The sequence below is a fragment of the Sus scrofa genome, chromosome 10 (assembly GCF_054392235.1).
Source record: "Sus scrofa isolate SSC_HxYL_T2T_F1_AM1 chromosome 10, Sscrofa_HxYL_maternal_Yorkshire_Landrace_v2.0, whole genome shotgun sequence".
Taxonomy (NCBI): Eukaryota; Metazoa; Chordata; class Mammalia; order Artiodactyla; family Suidae; genus Sus; species Sus scrofa.
In genome coordinates this window covers 15,131,004-15,152,488 of record NC_139392.1, presented here as the reverse complement: position 1 = coordinate 15,152,488, position 21,485 = coordinate 15,131,004, and the positions used below count along the sequence as shown (strand labels likewise).

The 21,485-nt window shown below is 40.7% G+C and overlaps 1 protein-coding gene across 39 annotated transcripts in view; it reads left to right on the top strand.

The window, feature by feature from the left end:
• NVL (nuclear VCP like) overlaps positions 1–21,485 on the top strand; it is a 129,833-nt gene that overhangs the window by 53,207 nt on the left and 55,141 nt on the right. For 37 of the 39 annotated variants that reach the window (XR_014817428.1, XR_014817425.1, XR_014817424.1 and 34 more), the window contains 3 exons: positions 10,564–10,670; positions 15,593–15,669; positions 19,087–19,175. Coding sequence is in view for 6 of the 39 variants with exons in the window: in XM_021064380.2 (XP_020920039.2) it covers positions 10,564–10,670; positions 15,593–15,669; positions 19,087–19,175 (273 nt within the window). In the remaining 33 variants the exon portion in view is untranslated. Of the gene's footprint in view, positions 1–10,563; positions 12,308–13,674; positions 14,050–15,592; positions 15,670–19,086; positions 19,176–21,485 lie in introns of those variants that run through there. The other 2 variants (XR_014817435.1, XR_014817436.1) reach the window with 2 other exon arrangements.

Genomic DNA, 21,485 nt, shown 5'->3' with positions numbered 1-21,485 from the left:
GGAGCCACAACTGTTGCCCTGTGCCACAGCCAGGGCAACACAAAATCCGAGCCACGTCTGCAGCCTACACCACAGCTCATGGCAATGCTGGATCCTTAACCCACTGGGCGAGGCCAGGGATTGAACCACATTATCATGGATCCAAGTTGGTTTCATTAACTGCTGTTGGTTTCATTAACTCCCTGAGTTGCTGAACCACAACAGGGACTCCCTGTGAATCTCTTTCTGTTTTGTAAATAAGTTCATTTGTTTTTTGTTGTTGTTGTTGTTGTTTTTTTAAGTTTCCACATATGAACAGTAAGGTTCCACATACAAGCACTGTCATGATATTTGTCTTTGTATGGCTGATTTCACTTAGTATGATAATTTCTGGGTCCATCCATGTTGCTGCAAGTGGCATTTTCATTCTTTTTTATGGCTGAGTAATATTCCATTGTATGTATGTATCTCCTCTTCTTTATCCATTCCTCTTTCAATGAACGTTTAGGTTGCTTCCATGTCTTGGCTATTGGAAGTAATGCTGCAGTGAACAATGGGGTGCCTGTATCTTTTCAAATTACGATTTCCTCTAGAGAGATGCCCAGGAGTAGGATTGGAGGGTCATATGATATCTCCATTTTTAGTTTTTTAAGAAACCTCCATACTCGTTATACCAATTTACATTCCCACTAATGGTGTGGGAAGAATCTTTTTTCTCTACACCCTCTCCAGCATTTATTATTTGTAAGCTTTTTTCTTTTTTTACCTGCACCTGTGTAAGTTCCCCAGGCCAGGGATTACACCCATGCCATGGCAGTGACCAGGGCCACTTCAGTGACAATGCCAAATCCTTAACCCACTTCGCCATAGGGGGACTTATATTTGTAGACTTTTTGATGATAGCCATTCTGATCAGTGTGAGGTAAGGTTTTAATTTGCATTTCTCTAATAATTAGTGATGTTGAGCTTTTTTTCCTGTGCCTGTTTGCCATCTTCTCCGTCTTCTTTGGAGAAGTGTCTGTTTAGATCTTCTGCCTATTTTTTGATTGGGTTGTTTGTTTCTCTGATATTGAACTGTATGAGCTATTTGTTATATTTTGGAAATTAATCCCAAGTTGCATCCTTTGCTTGAGAGCATTATAGCCATTCCTAGTTTTTGACTGTTACAAATAAAGCTGCTATGAACATCTATGTATACTTTCTCGTGTGGACACAAGGTTTCATTTCTTAGAGATAGATTCCCAGGAGCATGATTGCTGGCTCATATAAGTGTATGTTCAGTTTTTAAAGAGATTCTCAGATTCTTCCTGAGTGGTTGTAATTTCTTTCAATAATACTAAGAGAGGTCCAGTTTCTATGCACCTCTGCAAGTATTGTGTATTGTCACAATTTTTTATTTTAGCTATTCTAAGAGATGCATAGTGTGATACCTCATCATGGTTTTATTTTGTATTTCTCTAATGGCTGATGAGAATTTCTTTTCATGTGTTTCTTTGCCATCCTTATATCTTCGTCAGCAAATTATCTCTTTGCATCCTTTGCTCATTTTCTAAAATGGCACTGTGGTGTTTTTGGTTTTTGTGGTTTGTGGGTTTTGTTTGTTTGTTTGTTTTTGGAGTTTTGAGAGTTCTTTAAAGCACATGTTCATTTACTTTGCATTCTGTACCGTAATCACCTCTACATACTGGAGTTTGTTTTGTTATGTCTCAGGTTTTGAACAGTATTTGTTTTGTGTGACTTGATTCTTGTAAATTGGCAAACTCCCCATGAGAACGGCCATTAACAGGCTTTGAGGTGGCGGGTCCACTCAGTGAAAGGCATGAAAAAGAAAAATTCATAGAGGGAGATACCAATAAAAATCAAATGACACTGTGGAGTTCCTCCTGTAGCGAGCGCATTGGGATTGGGAATGCTGGGATATGGATTCGATCCCCGGCCTGGCACAGTGGGTTAAGGATCTGGCGTTATAGCAGCTGCAATTGCAGCTGTGGCTTGGATCTGATCCCTGGCCTGGAAACTCCATATGCCACGAAGCGGCCAAAAAAGGGAAAAAAAAAAAAAATCAAATGACACTGCAAAGCTTGTAACAAAAACTGCCATTCTTTGTGTCCCTCTCCCCATCTCTACTCAGAGGCAACTACTGGTAAACTCCTTGGGCTATTTTTCTTCTGTATTTTCTCCATGTTTTCAAATAATATGCTCATACTACTATGGCTTATCATTTTCATTTGCATACCACCCATGAACTTTTTAAGGTCGGTGCATGTTCATTATCTTACACTGACCCTTTACCCACACACAGCCCACCCCATCAATGCCGCACCATCTGTTCTCGCCACTCCATCCTCCCAATATAAAATAGGTTTATCACAACTTTAGTTCAAGCACAAGCCAGCATTTACATTACCATGATTATGCAAATATTTCTCGATACCAGCCTGAGAGCAACACTGGTTAGGTTAGGTTTCCATTTTTTTTTTTTTTTTGGCCATGGCTGGAGCATGCAGAGGTTCCCAGGCCAGGGATCAGACCCTTGCCACAGCAGTGACCAAAGCCACGGCAGTGACAATGCCAGATCCTAAACCACTAGGCTACCAGGGAATTCCTAGGTTTCCTTTTTCATATAACTTTTATTCTTAGATTTAGTAACCCTCATTTTTTTTCTTTTGCTTTGTTTTCTGTGTCCACATTCTTCATCAGCTATGTTATACAACAGTCAATATTATTTACCTAGGTGACATATCAGTTCTATTTGATGTTTTATTTGTTATTTGAGACATTCCTTCTGGAACTTCTTATCCTCCTGCTGCAGTCCTGACTGGTACCATCTGGGTCTGTGGTATAAATAGCTTTATTTCAGGACTTCCCTTTCCTGCTTTCCTTTGTTTTGCACTGTTTCTGCTCTTACGTTCGTCTCTTGGTTTACTCTCTCATTTTGCTAGAGCTTATCTTTCAGTGGCTTTCCTAAGGAAGGTCATGTAGAAGATACATTTTTTTGAGTTCTTATATATTTGAAAATATCTTTATTCTTCTCTCATTATTGATTGGTTGCTTGGCTTGATAGAGAGTTTTGAGTTGAAAATTATTTTTTCCATAGAGTATAGGTATAGCTTTTTTTTTTTTTCTTTTAAAAGTTGTAAGAGTTCCTGCTGTGGCACAGTGGGTTAAGGATCTGGCATTGCCGCAGCTGTGGCATAGGTCACAGCTATGGCTCAGATTCAATCCCTGGCCCAGGAACTTCTGTATGGCACAGGGGCGGCCAAGAAAGGGGGGAAAGAGCGGGATATCATTCTGATGCTTTTTAGGTGACTTTTGGTTTATTTGTTTCATATGTATGCTTAGCACTTAAACCTCTTAAATGATCTACTAAATTTTTTTTCTTCTATTTTCCATCTCTGTCTTTATGCTTTTCCCCTGATTTTTGAGGTGCTGATTTTTAGAAAGTAAACGAAAACCCTGGTTCACTTACCATTCTACCTCTCGTTCTGAAGAACTCTGACAGCCTTCTCCTAATGTGAGGTATACCAAAGGCCCTGTTCTGGAAATGAACTACTTCCCTGTGCTCAACCCCAGGAGATGAAGCTCCATGTGCAAATTATATCTCGACCACAGATGCCCTAAGTTTAACTTTTCCTACACACATCTTTGCGTTCCCCTTTTCAAATACCAACTCCTGAAAAAGATGTTCTCATTTGAGGAATAATTCCCACGTCATCCTCTGTCTGCCGGGTTCAAAACATTCTTGCACAACATGTGTAGGTTGTGGGACCCAAATAGCCCCACTAGCTTATTACTCTTTCTTCTATTCAGTGGGTGTCTCCTTCCTCCTAGTATAGCAATTTGGTATCTAGAAAGAGGTTCTGTCCTCCAAGTATAGCACAGTCGGAAAAGTAGATAAATTAGAATGTGCAAGCTTCTTCTGGGCAAGGCATAAGTCTGCAGTCTTATATTTGCGAGATAGCTTCTGGCTCAGGATTCCTACCCATTGTAAGCCCTTAATTATTCCAGATGAAAGAGTGGATGACTTACCAAGAAGATTTTATTGTAGTAAGATATTCAGCCATTTAAATTCCAAGCGAAATGCAGTGTTCCTTTACCTGTCCTCAGTGATCTTGGATCATGGTTGAATGCTCCTTGAAAGCAGTTGAACAATGACTTGGTGGGGGGTCGGGCTAGTATATCTTGCCCTTTGGTATAGTACTGCCCTTTTAAAATTAATGTCGGCCTTGGCATTACTTCTGCTGATATACAGGTACCCTGGTACATAATAGAACTCAGTAAGTATTTGTTTAATGAATCATAAGAGGAGACCCGGAATTCCTATGGCCTAGCATGTCAAGAATCCAGCATTGCAGCAGCTTGGATTGCTACTTGGCTCGGGTTCAATCCTTGGCCCAGGAACTTCCACATGCTGTGGACGCAGCCGAAAAATAATAAATAAATAAATAAATTTTAAAAAATTAAAAAGAGGAGGAGTTCCCATCGTGGCTCAGTGGTTAATGAATCCAACTAGGAACCGTGAGGTTGCGGGTTCGATCCCTGGCCTTGCTCAGTGGGTTAACGATCCGGCGTTGCCATGAGCTGTGGTGTAGGTTGCAGACGCGGCTCGGATCCCGCGTTGCTGTGGCTCTGGCATAGGCCAGTGACTACAGCTCCGATTTGACCCCTAGCCTGGGAACCTCCATATGCCGCGGGAGCGGCTCAAGAAATGGCAAAAAGACAAAAAAAAAAAAAAAGAGGAGACACATCTTCACAAAGGCTGTGTCATCTTGTAATAATTTTCAGTGGGCATATTGATAGTCTCTTTAGTTTGAGGACCTAATTTATTTTTATTTTTATTTATTTTTTTATTTTTTAGGGCCACGCCCAGAGTATATGGAAGTTCTCAGGCTAGGCGTTGAATTGGAGCTGTAGCTGCCAGCCTACACCACAGCCACAGTAGCACATGATCCGAGCTGCGTCTGTAATCTACACCGCAGCTCACAGCAATGCCAGATCCTTAACCCACTCAGTGAGGCCAGGGATTGAACCCACGTCCTCATGCATACTAGTGGGATTCTTTACTGCTGAGCCACAATGGGAACTGCCCAATTAAAAAAAAAAAAAAAAGGTTTTATTTAGATATGTAATATACTCTGAATTTTACCCATTTTAAGTGTACAGGTCCATGATTTTGAGTATATTTGCAAAAGTGTGCAGCCATCCCAGCAACCTAATTTTAGAACATTTCCATCACCCTAAAAAGAAATCTGTGTCTGGTAGCAGTCCCTCTCCATTCTTGCCCCACCCCAGCCCTCGGCAGCCTCTAGTCTACTTTATGTCTCTGCAGATTTCCTTATTCTGGATATTTTATGTGAATGGAATCATAGAGTATGTGGGCTATCATATCTAGCTTCTGTTTTTTTTTTGGAGCGGGGGGTGGGCTGTGCCTGCGGCATGCGAAAGAACCCACACCATAGCAGCAACCAGAGCCACAGCTGTGACAACGCTGGGTCCTTAACCCACAGAGCCACCGGAGAATTCCAGTCTAGCTCCTTTTACCTAACATGTTTTCAAGGTTCATCCATGTTGCAGAATGTATCAATACTTAATTCCTTTTTATTGCCAGGTAGTATTCCATTATGTGGACATGTCACATTTTATTTATTCACCAGTTGGTGGACATTTAGGTTGTTTCCACTTTTTGGCTGTTATGATAATGCTGCTATGAACATTCATCACAAGTTTTTGTGTGGGCATATAATTTATCTAGGGCAGATACATAAGAATAAAAATGCTGGGTCATCTAGTAACTATACAGTTAACATTTTGAGAAACTGCTGAATACTCTATTCCTGCTAGTAATTGTGACAAAACAGTATATGAGGGTTCCAAGTTCTTCACATCCTCATCCACCAACGCCTATTGTTATTTGTCTTTTTGTTTTTTTCTTATGGTCACACCCGCAGCACATGGAGTTTCTCAGGCCAGGGATTGAATCTGAGCCATCGCAGTCACCCGAGCTGCTGCAGTCAGATTCCACAGTGGGAACTTCTGTTTGTCTTTTTTACTGTAGCCATCTAGTAGATGTGAGGTAGAATTTCATTGTAGTTTGGTTTGCATTTCCCTGGTAGTTAATGATGTTAAACATCTTTTCTTATTGGCCATTTGTATATTTTCTTTATTTGTATATTTGTATATTTTCTTTAGCGAAACAGCTGTTTGAATCCTTCCCCCAGTTTTTGGTTGGGTTAATACCTTTTTATCATTGAGTAGTAAGAATTCTTTATTCTAATCCATAATCAAATGTCTGATTAGAATATGCATTTTCTTTCAGTCTGGGAATCATCTTTTCACTTTCTAGATGATGTTATTTGGAGAACAAAAGTTTCAAATTTTAATAAAGTTCAGTCTATTGATTTCTTTTTTTAATCACATTTGCTTTTGATATCATATCTGAGAAATCATTGCCTAACCCAAGATCCCAAATATTAACACCTGTGTTTTCTTCTAAGAGTTTCATACATTTAGTGCTTATGATCTCTGATTGATGTTGAGTTTTTTGTATATTGTGAGAAAGATGTCCATTCATCCTTTTGCATGTGGATATCTCTCTCAGTATATTTTGTTGCAAAGACTAGTCTTTTCTTCCATTGAATTATCTAGACACTTTTGTTGAAAATTGAGGTTCCATTTGCAACAAAACAGTTTTTCCTAAAGTTGAAGCTTACTACCATTAGCTCTTAAATTTTAGCTGTTTTTTGTTCTTGATAATATAATAGGTCCTTATTGATCAGCAGATGTGGCAAGAGTGCCTCTTCAGGCATCTGTCTCATTTGTGAGTGAATGGATTTTGTCCTTAAATCTTTGGGATTATTGGTGACTTTTTCATTACGAAAGTATGAATTATTGGAGTTCCCGTTGTGGCGCAGTGGTTAACAAATCCGACAAGGAACCATGAGGTTGCGGGTTCGATCCCTGGCCTTGCTCAGTGGGTTAAGGACCCGGCGTTGCCATGAGCTGTGGTGTAGGTCGCAGACGAGGCTCGGATCCTGTGTTGCTGTGGCTCTGGTGTAGACCAGCGGCTACAGCTCGGATTAGACCCCTAGCCTGGGAACCTCCATATGCCGCGAGAGCGGCCCTAGAAATGGCAAAAAGGCAAAAAAAAAAAAAAAGTATGAATTATTATCTTGAGGGAGTTCTCCTTGGTGGTCTAGTGGTTAAGACTTTCACTGCTTCAGTTTGGGTTCAACCCCTGGCCTGGGAACTGAGATTCCACATTAAGCCACTACCTGCGGAAGCAAAAAAAAAAAAAAAGGAATTATTATCTCGAGTCTTCCACCTAGAATTCTGTCTCTGACACAGTTAGGTAGGGAACCAATTAGGAAGTTGTAAAAAATAAAACCCAAGAGCAAGATGCTGGTTGTCTCAACCAAATAAAACCTGGGGATGTAGAAAGAAATCTGAATATATTGTGAATATACTCTGAATATAGAGTTGACAGGATTTGCTGGTGGCTTGAATATGCATGTGAGAGAATAGGCTCAACATGACTCCAAATTTTAGGCCTGAAAAACTGGCAGGATGAGTTGGCATTAACCAAGATAGGAAGGACAATGGCAGGGCCCTGTTTGGGAGGGGATGGAAAAAGATTACGATCTCAGTCTTAAGTATGTCGTGTTTAAAATGCCTTTTAGTCAAATAGAGAAGCTGGGTATGAGCCAGCTTATCTTTGAGAAGTGGTGTAATACTTAGAATTTTCTAAGAGCTTTAGGTGGAGCATAGTTTAAGTCGGTGTACACACACGTACACAGACACACACTTTAATGTATAGAAAGTGCTCAGGATGCTTTTAACTGTAATGAAAATAACTACTTTCTTAAAACGATAGACTCTCTAATACTAAATTAGATGTTTGTTAGAGAATTCAAGTGATCATAAAAATCCTAAACTAAAAATGCTTTCTTTCTTTTTTTTTTTTTTTGGTCTTTTTTTTTTTTTTAGCTATTTCTTGGGCCGCTCCCGAGGTATATGGAGGTTCCCAGGCTAGGGGTCGAATCGGAGCTGTAGCTGCCGGCCTACGCCAGAGCCACAGCAACGCGGGATCCGAGCCGCGTCTGCAACCTACACCACGGCTCACGGCAACGCCGGATCATTAACCCACTGAGCAAGGGCAGGGACCGAACCCGCAACCTCATGGTTCCTAGTCGGATTCGTTAACCACTGCGCCACGACGGGAACTCCTAAAAATGCTTTCTAATTACAGTCGGGATCATTACATCAGGCTTTATCTTGAGGCATGCAGGTCTGGCTTTAAGATCTATGTTTGTGTATTTAAGATTAAAAAAAAAAATTTTCCACAGCATGGTATTGACAATGAAAACCCAAAGCTATAAAACTCCTGGAATATGGGAGAAAATTTTTTCTACGTTGGGCTAAACAAAGATTTCTTAAAATATGACACCAAAAACACAATCCTTTAGAGCAAAGATATAAATTGAATTGCTCTTCAAAATATGCTACTAAGAGAATACAAAGACAAACCACAGACTGAGAGAAAATATCTGCAAACTATTTTATTTAACAAAGGGGTTTATATCCAGAATAAATCATGAATTCAGTAACAACTCCCAACTCAAAACTCAACAATAGAAGTTCCCACTGTGGCTCCAATGGTTAAGAACCTGACATGGTGTCTGTGAGGATTCGGGTTTGATCCCTGGCCTCACTCAGTGTGTTAAGGATTCAGCTGCTGCAAGCTGCAGCGTAGGTCCCAGATGTGGCTAGGATCCAGTGTTGCCATGGCTGTGGTGTAGGCCTGCAGTTGCAGCTCCAGTTCAGCCCCCTATCCCAGAGACTTCTGTATGTCACAGGTGCAACCATAAAAGATCAAACAAAAAACTCAACAACAACAACAGACATTAAAAATGGGCAAAAAGTTTGTACAGACATCTCATCATAGAAAGTATGCAGGTAGCAAATAAGCACATGAAAATGTGAACATCATTAGTCATCAAGAATGCAAATTAGGAGTTCCCATCGTGGCTCAGTGGTTAATGAATCCAACTAGGAACCATGAGGTTTAGGGTTCAGGCCCTGGTCTCGCTCAGTGGGTTAAGGATCCGGCGTTGCTGTGGACTATGCTGCAGGTCACAGATGGGGCTCGGATCTGGTGTTGCTGTGGCTCTGGCATAGGCTGGTGGCTACAACTCCGATTAGACCCCTAGCCTGGGAACTTCCATATGCTTTGGGTGCGGCCCTAGAAAAGACAAAAACGAAAACAAAAACAAAAAACACAACAACAAGAACGCAGATTAAAGCTGCAGTGAGATAACACTGCAAATCTTGGAATGACTAAGATTAAAAAGACTGCTAAGTGTTGGCAAGGAGATGGAGGATCTTGAGCTCTTATACAGGTCTGATGGGAATGTAAAATGGTACGACTGATTTGGAAAACAGTTTGTTGATTTTTAAAAGTTAAGCATTCACCTGCAGTGGATAGTCATACTACTTTGCACCCCACATTTTGGTATTTACTGAAGAGAAATGGAAGCGTATACAAAGTCTTTACATGAATATTCATAGCAGCTCTGCTTGTCGCAGTCCAAAACAGCAAACATGCCAAATGTTTGTCCACAGAAGAATTGAAGAACAAATGCGGTGTAGCCATATAATGGAATGGTACTCAGCTATAAGAAAGAAATAAGTACTAATGCACATAACCACCTAGATGAGTCTCAAAATAATTGTGTTGAGTAAAAGAAAGCAGATAGTGCATACTATATGATCCCACTTACACAAAATTGTAGAAAATGCAAACTAATCCATAGTGACTGAAGAGATCAGTGGCTGCCTACAAATAAAGGACTTCAGGGAAGGACAAGAGAGAAAGGTTAAAAAGGATTTCACAGAAAAATATTTTTTTTTCTTTGGTCTTTTTAGGGCTGCACCCATGGCATATGAAGGTTCCCAGGCTAGGAGTCGAATCGGAGCTGCAGCTGCTGGCCTGCGCCACAGCCCCAGCAGTGAGGGATCTGAGCCCTGTCTGTGACCTACATCACAGGTCACGCAACACTGCGTCCTTCATCCACTGAGTGAGGCCAGGTATTGAACCTGTGTCCTCATGGATACTAGTCAGATTCATTTCTGTTGAGCCACATCAGGAACTCCCTTAGAATCTTTTAAGTACAAAAGTTCTTGAGACCAGAATGTTTGAGAACCTTTTCCCTATAGAGTCAGGTGACTTGTAGGTTTGGCAGCCTGCACTGTAGTGTGATGGTGAAAGTGTTAGGCTTCATTCTGCAGTGGGGAACAGGAGTTGAGGGAATTGAATACGCATTTTAGGAAGACGACTCTTGCAGCATTGTAAGGCATCTCAGAGAGCAAAGTTTACAAACAGGACGGGCTGGGGGGACATTACATCCACCTTCACAGAGAGTCGAGGTGATGGGGGCATAACTGATAGAGTGTGTCTCCAGTTAGAGGGAAGGGAGAATCCCTCTACCTGAGGAGTAGGCGGGGGTCATCATCCGAGATCAGAAATCCTGGAGGAAAGCAGGAAAGATTTTATTTTACTTATTTAGGATTTTCTCCTCCGTTCTCTAGATATCATTGACCCTGCAATCCTGCGCCCAGGCCGCCTGGACAAAACACTCTTTGTGGGTTTGCCACCCCCAGCGGATCGTCTTGCCATCTTAAAAACTATCACAAAAGTGAGTAAAGGAAATGGTATATTTTTGTGTATATTTCTTGCATTTTAAATACAGATAAGTAGGAGTTCCCACTATGGTGCAGGGGATTAAAGATCCGGTGTAGGTTGCAGCTGTAGCTCGGATTTGATCCCTGGCACCAGAACTTCCATATGCCACAGGTGCAGCCAGATAAATAAATACAGATAAGTAGGAGTTCCCGCTGTGGTGCAGCAGGTTAAGGATCTGATGTTGTCACTGCTGTGGCTTGGGACCTTTCTGTGGTGTGAAAATAAAAGTGATATTTAGAGTTAAATTCTTAACGGATATATTTGAGATATCAATTACATTTTATGTTCTTTTAGATCTTCGATTATCACTTTAAAGGAATTATCCTCAACATATTTGAAATGGAGAAGAAATTTTTAAGATGAAAAGTAAATAGGTAGAGGCTCGTTATAAATATCCAGTGGAAAATTGAGTTTTAAGACTACAGCGTTGAATTCTGTCCTCCATTTTAGTATATGACAACTTTTTTCTTTTTTAGTGGCCCTGAGACATACGGAATTTCCTAACCAGGGATCAGATCTGAGCCACAGTTGTGACCTATGCTGTGGCTGTGGCAACACCAGATCTTTTAACCACCCTCTGGTGCTGGGCCAGGGATCAAACCTGTGTCCTGGTGCTGCTGAGACCCTGCCAGTCCCTTTGCACCCTAGTGGAAACTCCATGACAACTTTTAAGATGCCTGTACAGTATTGACGTTGCTGTTTTTTAAAAATAATAAGCAGTGCATACAAAATACAAAAAAGAAGACCGATCACCCTTAATTCTTCTACTACAAAATAATCTGCATACATTTCGTGAAGACAGCATTCCAAACATTTTTGTTCAGCATGAGTTGTTGGATGGGTGGATAATTGAATGAATGAGAGGGAGGAAGGGGAGTAAACTTAACACTTAATTCAATTTATTTGAAATTTAAAAGTAAACAAAGCTAAACTTCCCAGTATACATTTCATTACAGATGGCCTCAGTTTAATTTCTGCTCTGCAAATTAGATAATTAACATTCTTCTGTTGCCCTTCTTCCACTTACCAGCTTTTGTTCCCTGTGTAGTTTTTCTTTGTTCGCTGTCAACACATTTACATTCTGTTCAAGAGTCATGTTCTTTAGTTTCATATTTAAATCGATAGGCCCCTCACACCCAGCACTTTGCCACAGCTTTTATGTCTTCTAGTTTATTTCGATTTGTCATTTGATGATGAAACCTGATATTTCATTATCAGGTTTATTCCATTTATTAATAGTTTCTTTATTCAACTGTATTTGTTGAGTTCTTTTCATGATTAAGAATCATTTCAATAAATGATTCTCTAAAATATTTATGTAGGAGAGTTCCTTTTTGGCTCAGTGTAGGTTACAGACATGGCCCTGATCTTGTGTTACTGTAGCTCTGGTGTAGGCTGGCAGCTGCGGCTCTGATTTGACCCCTGGCCTGGGAACGTCCATATGCTGCAGGTTCACCCTAAAAAAAAAAAATTGTACAGTTGGCTTTATAAGCTTTCTAATATGCTATTGAATAAAATTCTGATTGTTCCCACATGACAGTATATGGAATTCACCTTTCATTTTACTTCGTACTACAGCTCAGAAACATGGCCACATATCAGTTAAGTTTCCATCATGGCTCAGCAGAAATGAATCTGACTAGTATCCTTGAGGACACAGGTTTGATTCCTGGCCTCGCCCAAAGGGTTAAGGATTCGGCGTAGCCGTGAGCTGTGATGTAGATTGCAGTTGTGGCTCGGATCCCTCATTGCAGTGGCTGTGGTGTAGGCAGGCAGATGTAGCTCTGATTCGACCCCTAGCCCGGGAACCTTGATATGCTGCAGGTGCGGCCCTAAAAAGAATTTAAAAAAAAGAGAATAATTAGATTTAATGTTCCAAATATTCTTAGCCCTTATTTCTACTAATTGGAAAATAATGTTGGTATTGAAGCTCTTATCCTATGTAGACCTTTGTATCTTATTATAGCCCACATTTATACTCTCACAAAAAGGTAATTCGTTACTTTTTTTCTGGTGAAAGTATTTGGGGGTTTATTTTTCTAAAAAATTAATTCCTAAGAATAAGAAAATTTCTGAGAATTTGTATTGCTAAGAATTATTTTTCTGAGATACTACTTTTAGGTAATTGTTTATCGTATTCCTTTGTATATTGAGCTTTCACAAGAGAGTGAACTAAAAGGGTGACCTAAAAATCAAGCTAGCCATTGCTCCCACTGTGCCGTTGTAAGAAAATTTTCTCTACTGGCTTCTCATAAATAGAACGCTCAGGTGTAACAGGCATTTTTAACAATATCCCTATCATAAAAACAAAAACAAGCCTTTCAGGACTGAAGTTGGTAGTTCTCCTAATATAAGCAGAGGATATTGCTAAAATTCAGTTCATTAAAAACAACTTAATGAAAAGCCAAGGAAATGCACCTCTGAGAATGTGTGGGCCTTTATGAAAGCTCAGCAGAACCCAAGAGTAGAATTTAGATATTGAGAAGTATACAGGAATTACCGTAGGCAATCCTCCATTAATCTATTTCTAATGATCGAGCTTTTGATTAAAACAGGAAGTACCTTTACCCCTCCTAATGGTGGGTTGAGGGACTCAACAAGGCAGTGTTCTCAGGCCTCCCCATTTCAGAAATAGCTTGAAAAGTCCAAACATTTCTGTTCGCCATCATGATAAATCCCTATCTAAACAAAACCTCTCCTCCCAGTCCCTAATATAGCACCAAATTATACTTTCCAGTATCTCTGTCTGGAGATAAGATACTGGGTTTTTTGTTTGTTTGTCTTTTTATTTTTATTTATTTTTTTTTATAAATGAAATTTTATTTTATTTATTTATTTTTTGTCTTTTTGCCATTTCTTGGGCCGCTCCTGCGGCATATGGAGGTTCCCAGCCTAGGGGTCTGATCCGAGCTGTAGCTGCCAGCCTATGTCAGAGCCACAGCAACTCGGGATCCGAGCCACGTCTGCGACCTACACCACAGCTCATGGCAATGCCGGATAGTTAACCCACTGAGCAAGGGCAGGGATTGAACCTGCAACCTCATGGTTCCTAGTCAGATTCGTTAACCACTGCGCCACAATGGGAACTCCTGTTTGTCTTTTTAGAGCCGAACCTGCGACATGTGGAAGTTCCCAGGCTAGGGGTTGAATTGGAGCTGCAGCTGCCGGCCGACACACCACAGCCATGACAATGTGGGATCGCAGCCAAGTCTGTGACCTACACCACAGCTCACATCTGAAAATGTTTACATGAAAAGTAACTTTAGGGATCGTGCAGTCTGACCATCTAGCTTTCTACACATCTGGAGGGGAAGAAAAGAAAAAAGCACAAAGATTGGAAAAGAATATTGAAGAACAGAATGTATATATGTGTATAACAGAATCACTTTGCTGTCTAGCAGAAATTAACACAATATTGTAAATCAGCTGTACTTCAATTAAAAAAAAAAAAAAACCCGCAAAATTGTTTCTTGAACACAGAGTTTATTTTCCCATGTTTATTTCACAGGTTAAAGTGGATTGGATGGGAAACATAACTCTTTCTTGAAGCTGTGTTACACGAACATTTGCAGTTTATCAAATGATAGCAGCTATCATTCACGTGTACCACTTATGAAATTCGTAAACATTCCTAACAGAGAGGATATGAGCGGACACTACGTGCGCCGGGCTGGGGGGCCCGTGATTGTGCAAGGTGCCCGGTCGGCTGACCCAGTCCTTGCTCCGAGCATCTGCTGAGCTAATGTTTACACTGACAGTTTAGTGTTTGTTTACCTTTATCTCTGTATTTCCTCTTAAACTATTTATTTCCATGTAGTATTTTCTACCAAGGAAAGATAATACGTAAAGCACTGATCAGAAAGATACAGCAAATACTCACGAACCTACCAACTAACAGTATCACATACTTTGTCACTAAAAACTTTTGTTTGCCTCGGCAGTTTAAGTCACTACAGATGTTAATAAATATGTACTGTATGCAGGCAGTTCGCTGTTAGATGTTGTTGGAATTCTAAGACTTCTGGTCTTTGTCCTTTCTAGCATCTCTTGGTATGAGCCAAAGGGTAGTTGGGGCCAAAGAAGGGCTTGAGTTTTAGATAAAGGGCTTGAGAAAGAGCAAGGTGAGCACCGAGGGCTGTTGGCTTTTTTTTTTTTTTTTGCTGCTTTATAGGGCCGCACTTGAGGCACATGGAAGTTCCTGGACTAGGGGTTAAATCGGAGCTGCAGCTGCTAACCTGCGCCACAGCCACAGCAACACGGGCTCCGAGCTGAGTCTACAACCTACACCACAGCTCACAGCAATGCCAGATCCCCAACCCACTGAGCGAGGCCAGGGAGGATCAAACCCACATCCTCATGGATGCTGGTCAGATTAGTTTCCGCTGCGCCACAATGGGAACTCTGGCTGTTGGCTTTTATTGTGGAGTAGTTTGCTATTGTTCTCTCCTGGCAACGTTCAGTGTCATTTCTCCCTTCCTAGACAACCTCACATCAAAATCAAGTACATATGCATATCAAAACTGATCACTGCTTAAGTATTTACCATATTTAATCGGGCAAAGAAAATGTGATTCTTCACCTTTGGAGAGATTGAGGTGGCAGTTTTTGTTCTCGGCGTTTTGTTTTTTGCCATTACACTTACAAATTCTTCAGACTTTACCAGGATAAATTGTTTGCCTTTGGCTTTCCCAAGTTTGGAATCTGCTTCTTAACCTCATTTCCTAAAATTGAAATTTGTAAAAATCTTATACCACTAGTCTGGGCGTCATTTATATTCATGTAACCAAGAAGCCATTACTATTTATTTAAAAGCTATTATGTGGGAAAATATTGATCTTTAAAGCTTCAATGAGAACGGATTTCTCTCTTACTTAGAATGGCACCAAACCCCCACTGGATGCAGATGTAAATTTGGAAGCACTCGCTGGTGACCTTCGCTGCGATTGCTATACGTAAGTATCTCTGTCTCAGGTCGGTTAAGGCTCTGAGACTCTGTGTCCTCACGTGTAAAATGAGAATGATGTTGGAAGGATTCAGTCAGGAATCCTGTAAAGCACCTAGCTTCTAGCTCTTCCTTCTTAGGGAAGGGACTCCCCATTTTGGGGCTCTGAGGAGTTCCCGGGAGCAGGGGGAACCCTTTCTTATGATGACACTTGGTACTCAGCTACCCTCACACCATCACTGCCCTTCACACACTGTCTCTCCATCCTTCCAGAATGTTAAAGCAGACCTTTCATTAGCAGCTGCCACATTATCCAGGTGCTTCGGCATTTAAAAGAAAAGAGTCTTCAAGTTTTTCAAGCCTCAGAGTACATTTTTCACTTCACATCTCTTAATAAATATCCACACACTATATAGTAAAAGCAGGAAGTCAGATATTTCTGCCTTCAGCTTTTGTGGGATTGTGGTGGTTGTCATTATCGTTGTTTTCTTCATATGTTTTTACGTAAACTTGTTTATTAGCTTTCTCCGTTTGGGTTCACAGGGAAGAAAATGAAGCTCATGTGTAACTAATGGGGTCACCGCTCCCTCTGGCTTATTTTAAAAGCCCCGTTGATCATCACGTGTACGTGGTGCTCATGACATTCCTGTGGGTCAGGCCCAGGTGCTGTGCTTTGTGAAGCTAAGTCAGTGAAGAAGGCTCTGTTCTGCTCTCCCAGGTCTTCAGGAGTCTGTTATTCAACAGTGTAAATTTACACCCAGAGAGCAGAGCCACCGGTACTGATTCAGGCACTTGGTTACTTCTGGTTTGGTTGAGGACTTTCACATAACTGTCTCCTCACATGATAATTCCTCTTGAAACCATGCAGGTCATTTTTAGGGAGCATGTCCAGGACTCAGTTTTATCTCTCGTTTTTTCATATATGAACATCTAGGGCTATAAGTGTCAGTCTTTGTTCTCCAACCCTAACCCCAGTGCTCCTGAGAAATGTGCCACACTGTGGTCAGTAATCTGGGCTCACTTAAGAAAGTGGTGACTGTCAGAGTTCTCCGGTGGTGCAGCATTGTCACTGCAGCGGCTTGGGTCACTGCTGTGATGCAGGGTCTATCCTTGGCTTAGCGAACCTCTGCATGCCATGTGCATGGCCAAAAAACTGAAAAAGAAGGAAAGAAAGTGGTGACTGTCTTGATGAAGCGGAGATGTGCAGTTCCAAGCGGCGGTGGTGAGGGGCAGATGTAGGTAGGCCCCACCTTACCTTTAAGGAAAATTGTCTCTCTCCCCCTTGTTGGGAATCAAATGCATGTCAGTATGTAACTAAATGAACTTACTGCTATTGAATCAGAGCTGCAGTTGAGGCCTAGGCCGCAGCCACGGCAACACGGGATCCAAACCACATCTGCCACAGCTCTCAGCAACCCCGGATCCTTAACACGCTGAGCAAGACTAGGGATCAAACCCATATCCTCAGAGAGACAGCATTGGGTTCTTAACCCACTTAGCCGCAATGGGAACTCCCAGTAGTTTACATGTTTTGAGTGCTAAAATCTGAAAAGATTGGCAGTGAGTAACAGAGGCAGTTTTGATGGCAGAACTTACTCTGGGCTGGGAAATCCTATTGTGGCTCAGCCAAGATCCCTGAGGACGTGGCTTCAGTCACTGGCCTTGCTTAGTGGGTTAAGGGTCCGGCATTGCCGTGAGCTGTGGTTATAGCCACATCTGGGGGTCAGTTAATAAAGGGGTAAAGGGGTTAAAACCTTCAGGGTGCAGGCTCCAAGGTAACACTTCCTGTGTTATTCCTATGTGCACATATGACCTTAGATTATATTTCTATGAGTTCATGTTAGAAATGTTTACCAAACGTGCATATGGTTTCCATTGCCAAGAATAAGCCACACTAAATTCTTTGGGGAAAAGAAATGGGGAGAGTCAGGACATATACAGTAACGTGATTAAGAACTTGGTTTTTGAGTCAAATAGACCTAGTTTCAAATCCCAGCTCACTGTTTATCAGCTGTGTGACTTTAGGTAAGTCATTTACCCCCTCTGACTCCCTGTTATCTCAGCTGTAAGATGGGAATAATACTAAAACCGACCTCATAGGACTGTTGTGATAACTAAATGCAAATATTGTAAATTTTTAGCCTAATGCCTAGAACATATTCAATCAATATAAGCTGTTACTACACACAAATAAAAATTAATGAGTAAGGAGTGTTTCAAATAATGTGAGTGAATTTAAGTAAAGGTAAATAAAATTTTCATTACCGAAACAAAATAGAGAAGTTAGTGTGTTCGTTTTGGGTTTTAATGCCACTGTCATCACAGTTTGAGAGACACTATAATATTAGTCTTTCCAGCTACTTGTTACGTTAGTTAATGATATCTCTGCCCCAGTGTTGCTTTAACATTAAGGAGTGACTATCCCAGCATGTACGTGATTGCTAAGTAATGTTGTAAACCTAATATTTAACCAACAGAAACTTTGGATTCAGTTAATAATTTAAACTCTGTGAGTCTTTAATTTTATTAAAGTTATATGGATCATCAACTTATTAAATAAGTTTAATATCTGGAAATGAGGTTTATCCCCAAGTTCAAACTCTTTTCTCAAAGAATCTCGAAGAATCCTGTTAAAGATGTAATGTATTGAAATATCAGTCAGCATCAGTGCCTTTTGTTGCACTCAAGACCCATGCAGACTCAGCATGTTATTTCACAGATCATTTCATGAAGGCTTTTTAGTTCTTGCTGTGTATTAAGTAAATCACAATCTGTCCATTTGGCTTGAGCTTGAATTATGTGCCTCAGTGACTTTCTAGCCTTTGTATTTTCCATTTTTGGACTAGGGGTCCTAAATGACTTTTAAATAAGCTTATTTTAGACATTAGGTAATATCCTAACGGGCCAGTCAGCACTTTAGCATTGGCCTTCAGAATGAAAATTTTACAAAAAACAATGTGTAAGTTGCTTTCTACTCACTAATTGTTTTAGACCTTTTATATTAATATTAGTATCTATAATGCTTGGCGTGAAAATATTTGATTCATTGTTTAGTTTCCTCTGTAATGTCCTGTCTTCAAAAAGTTAGAGATATTTTAAGTGAAAGCTAAAAGCTCTTTCCTACTACCATAATCAATTTATCCCACCTTTATTGGTCAGTTTCTTTCCTGAGTGGTTAATATGTGACTTCCCTTGTGGCGAAGTGAGTTAAGGACCTGGTGTTGCTGCAGCTGTGGTGCAGGCTGCAACTGTGCCCTGGGTTTGATCCCCAGCCTGGGAAGTTCCACATGATGGTGGATACAGCCAAAAAAAAAAAAAAAAAAAAAAAAGGAGAAGAAGAAGAGGAAAATGACGCTTAGACTTCTTTCTGGGCTTTTGCAGTATCTAAGAAAAAATTAATAAAACACTTTTTTTTTTTTAATTACAGGGGAGCAGATCTCTCTGCTTTAGTACGGGAGGCTTCTATCTGTGCACTGAAGCAAGAAATGGCAAGACATAAGAGTGGAAATGAAAAAGGTACAGTTATGTTCAGAATCTCCCAGTCCTAACTGATTATCATACTGTTAACCTGGAAAATAATCATTTGCTAGCATCTGTGATATTAAAACTGACCCCCCCCCCCTTTTGGCCACCCCGTGGTGTATGGAGATCCCATACCAGGGATTAGATCCAAGCCACAGCTCGGATCCTTTAACCCATTGTGCCGGGCTGGGGATCGAATCTGCATGCTGGCACTGCAGAGATGCTGCCGATCCCGTTATGCCACAGAAGGAACCCCTAAAACCAACATTTTCTAATGAGACCTTTAGCAACAATTCTAGAATGTTATGTAATCTCTGTGGCTGACAACTGTAACAATAGCAAAATTGGGGTTCCCTTGTGGCATAGTGGGTTAAGGATTTGGTGTAGTCATTGTAGCAGCTTGGGTCAATGCCATGGCATGTGTTTGATCCCTGGCCTAGTAACTTCCATATGCCATGTGCTCAGCCAAAAAAATAAATAGCAAAGTTATTAATAAGTTAATGAAGTATCTTCTATCTTTCCTTTCCTATGCACATGTTTAGATTTAAATAAGTGGGTCCTCTCACTGTCTTCATCATGAATTCGGTCTATTTATCAATCTGGGAAAAGCTTCTCACTCTTTTGCTGAGGTGATACCTCCATTCTTGTTAAAATGTAGCCTAAATCAGAGAGCTTAGAAAACACACACATGAGAAGTGAAAATTGAAATACTTTTCCATATACTTACACTTTCCTTTCAAAATACAAAATTCATAGATGTTTATTATGTGACGATTTGGGGTCATTTCACCAGCTTTGCACTATTCTTCACTTTTGACAGTGTCTTTGTACTGTTTGAGGGTGTATGGATGAAAATGATTCATTTGTGACTCACAGTCTGACCATGCCAAGTGCAGAAATAGCCTCTGCTGGGAGTTCCCGTGGTGGCTTAGTGGTTAACAAACCCGACTCATATCCATGAGAATGTGGGTTCAATCCCTGGCTCCGTGGGTTAAGGATCCAGCGTTGCCAGGATCTGTGGTATAGTTCAAAGATGCTGCTTGGATCCTGCATTGCTGTGGCTGTGGTGTAGGCCGGTAGCTGCAGCTCCAGTTTTTCCTCTAGCCTTCGAACCTCCTTATGCCACAGGGGTGGCCCTAAAAAGACCCTGCCCCAAAAAATGGCCTCTGCTTGGTTCCTGGGACAGTTGTTTGGTCAGTTGCAGTGTGTGGCCATCTTCCTTACAGTGCTGTCAAATATCTTCTTCAAAAAGGCCTGCCTTGGAGTTCCCATTGTGGCTCATTGGTAACTAACCTGACTAGTATCCACGAGAACGCAGGTTCAATCCCTGGCCTTGCTCAGAAGGTTAGGGATCCTGCGTTGCTGTGAGCTGTGGCGTAGGTCACAGATGTGACTTGGATCTGGCGTTGCTGTGGCTGTGGCGTAGGCCTGCAGCTGCAGCTCCAAGTGGACCCCTAGCCTGGGAACCCTAAAAAGACAACAACAACAGCAAATTAAAAAAAAAAAAAAAAAAAAAGGCCTGCCATGTCCTCAAAATTTGTACTTACATCTGAGGTTCAAGTCTATATTGATCTCCTTCTATTCAGTAGGTGTCCACAAAGATATCTTTCTTTATTTGTAAAGATTTTCTTTTACTCTTTTCCCGTTTTTCTTGGACTACCAAGAATCTTGGCGCCAAGTTTATATACAGCAGCACTTAGATTTGTCAACGCACATATCTTAATTGTGAAGTCTCTGAGGTTTTTGGTTAATTTTAAGATTCAGTTATCTGAACCACTTCCATTTTAAGAGATTTTTACGTTCATTTTGGAAGTGAGTGGGATATAATTAGCAAAATTAGAATGTCATAAAAAATCTTGATGTGCTGGTATGCTACCTGAGAGCTGAGTCTGGTAGCTATCTTAGGGTTTGGTTCTCACTGAAAATTAGCAGGCCTCTGTGTGTGTATTGGCTGCTACTAATAATCCTGATTGGATGTTATTTTGTAAACATGTGTAACAAATTCTGCCATCCCTGCTATGTTCCAGTTGGCATTTCCAGCTGCCTGTCCTTCAGGGACTTTGCATTGCTATCATACTGAACCTGAAATCAATAAAGCCATTCAACTTCCATTGGACCTGTTTAGCTACACATTGTATTTTATTTTTAGGTAAATATACTATCTTATCATCTGTGTAGAAAGTTTACTATTTTAAATATAAATTGTCATCATGTAAGTTGTCATACTAACATTGTAAACCAAGCCTTATTTAATATATTATGTATTATTATATAACTCCATAATATCTAATATGTGTATGCATT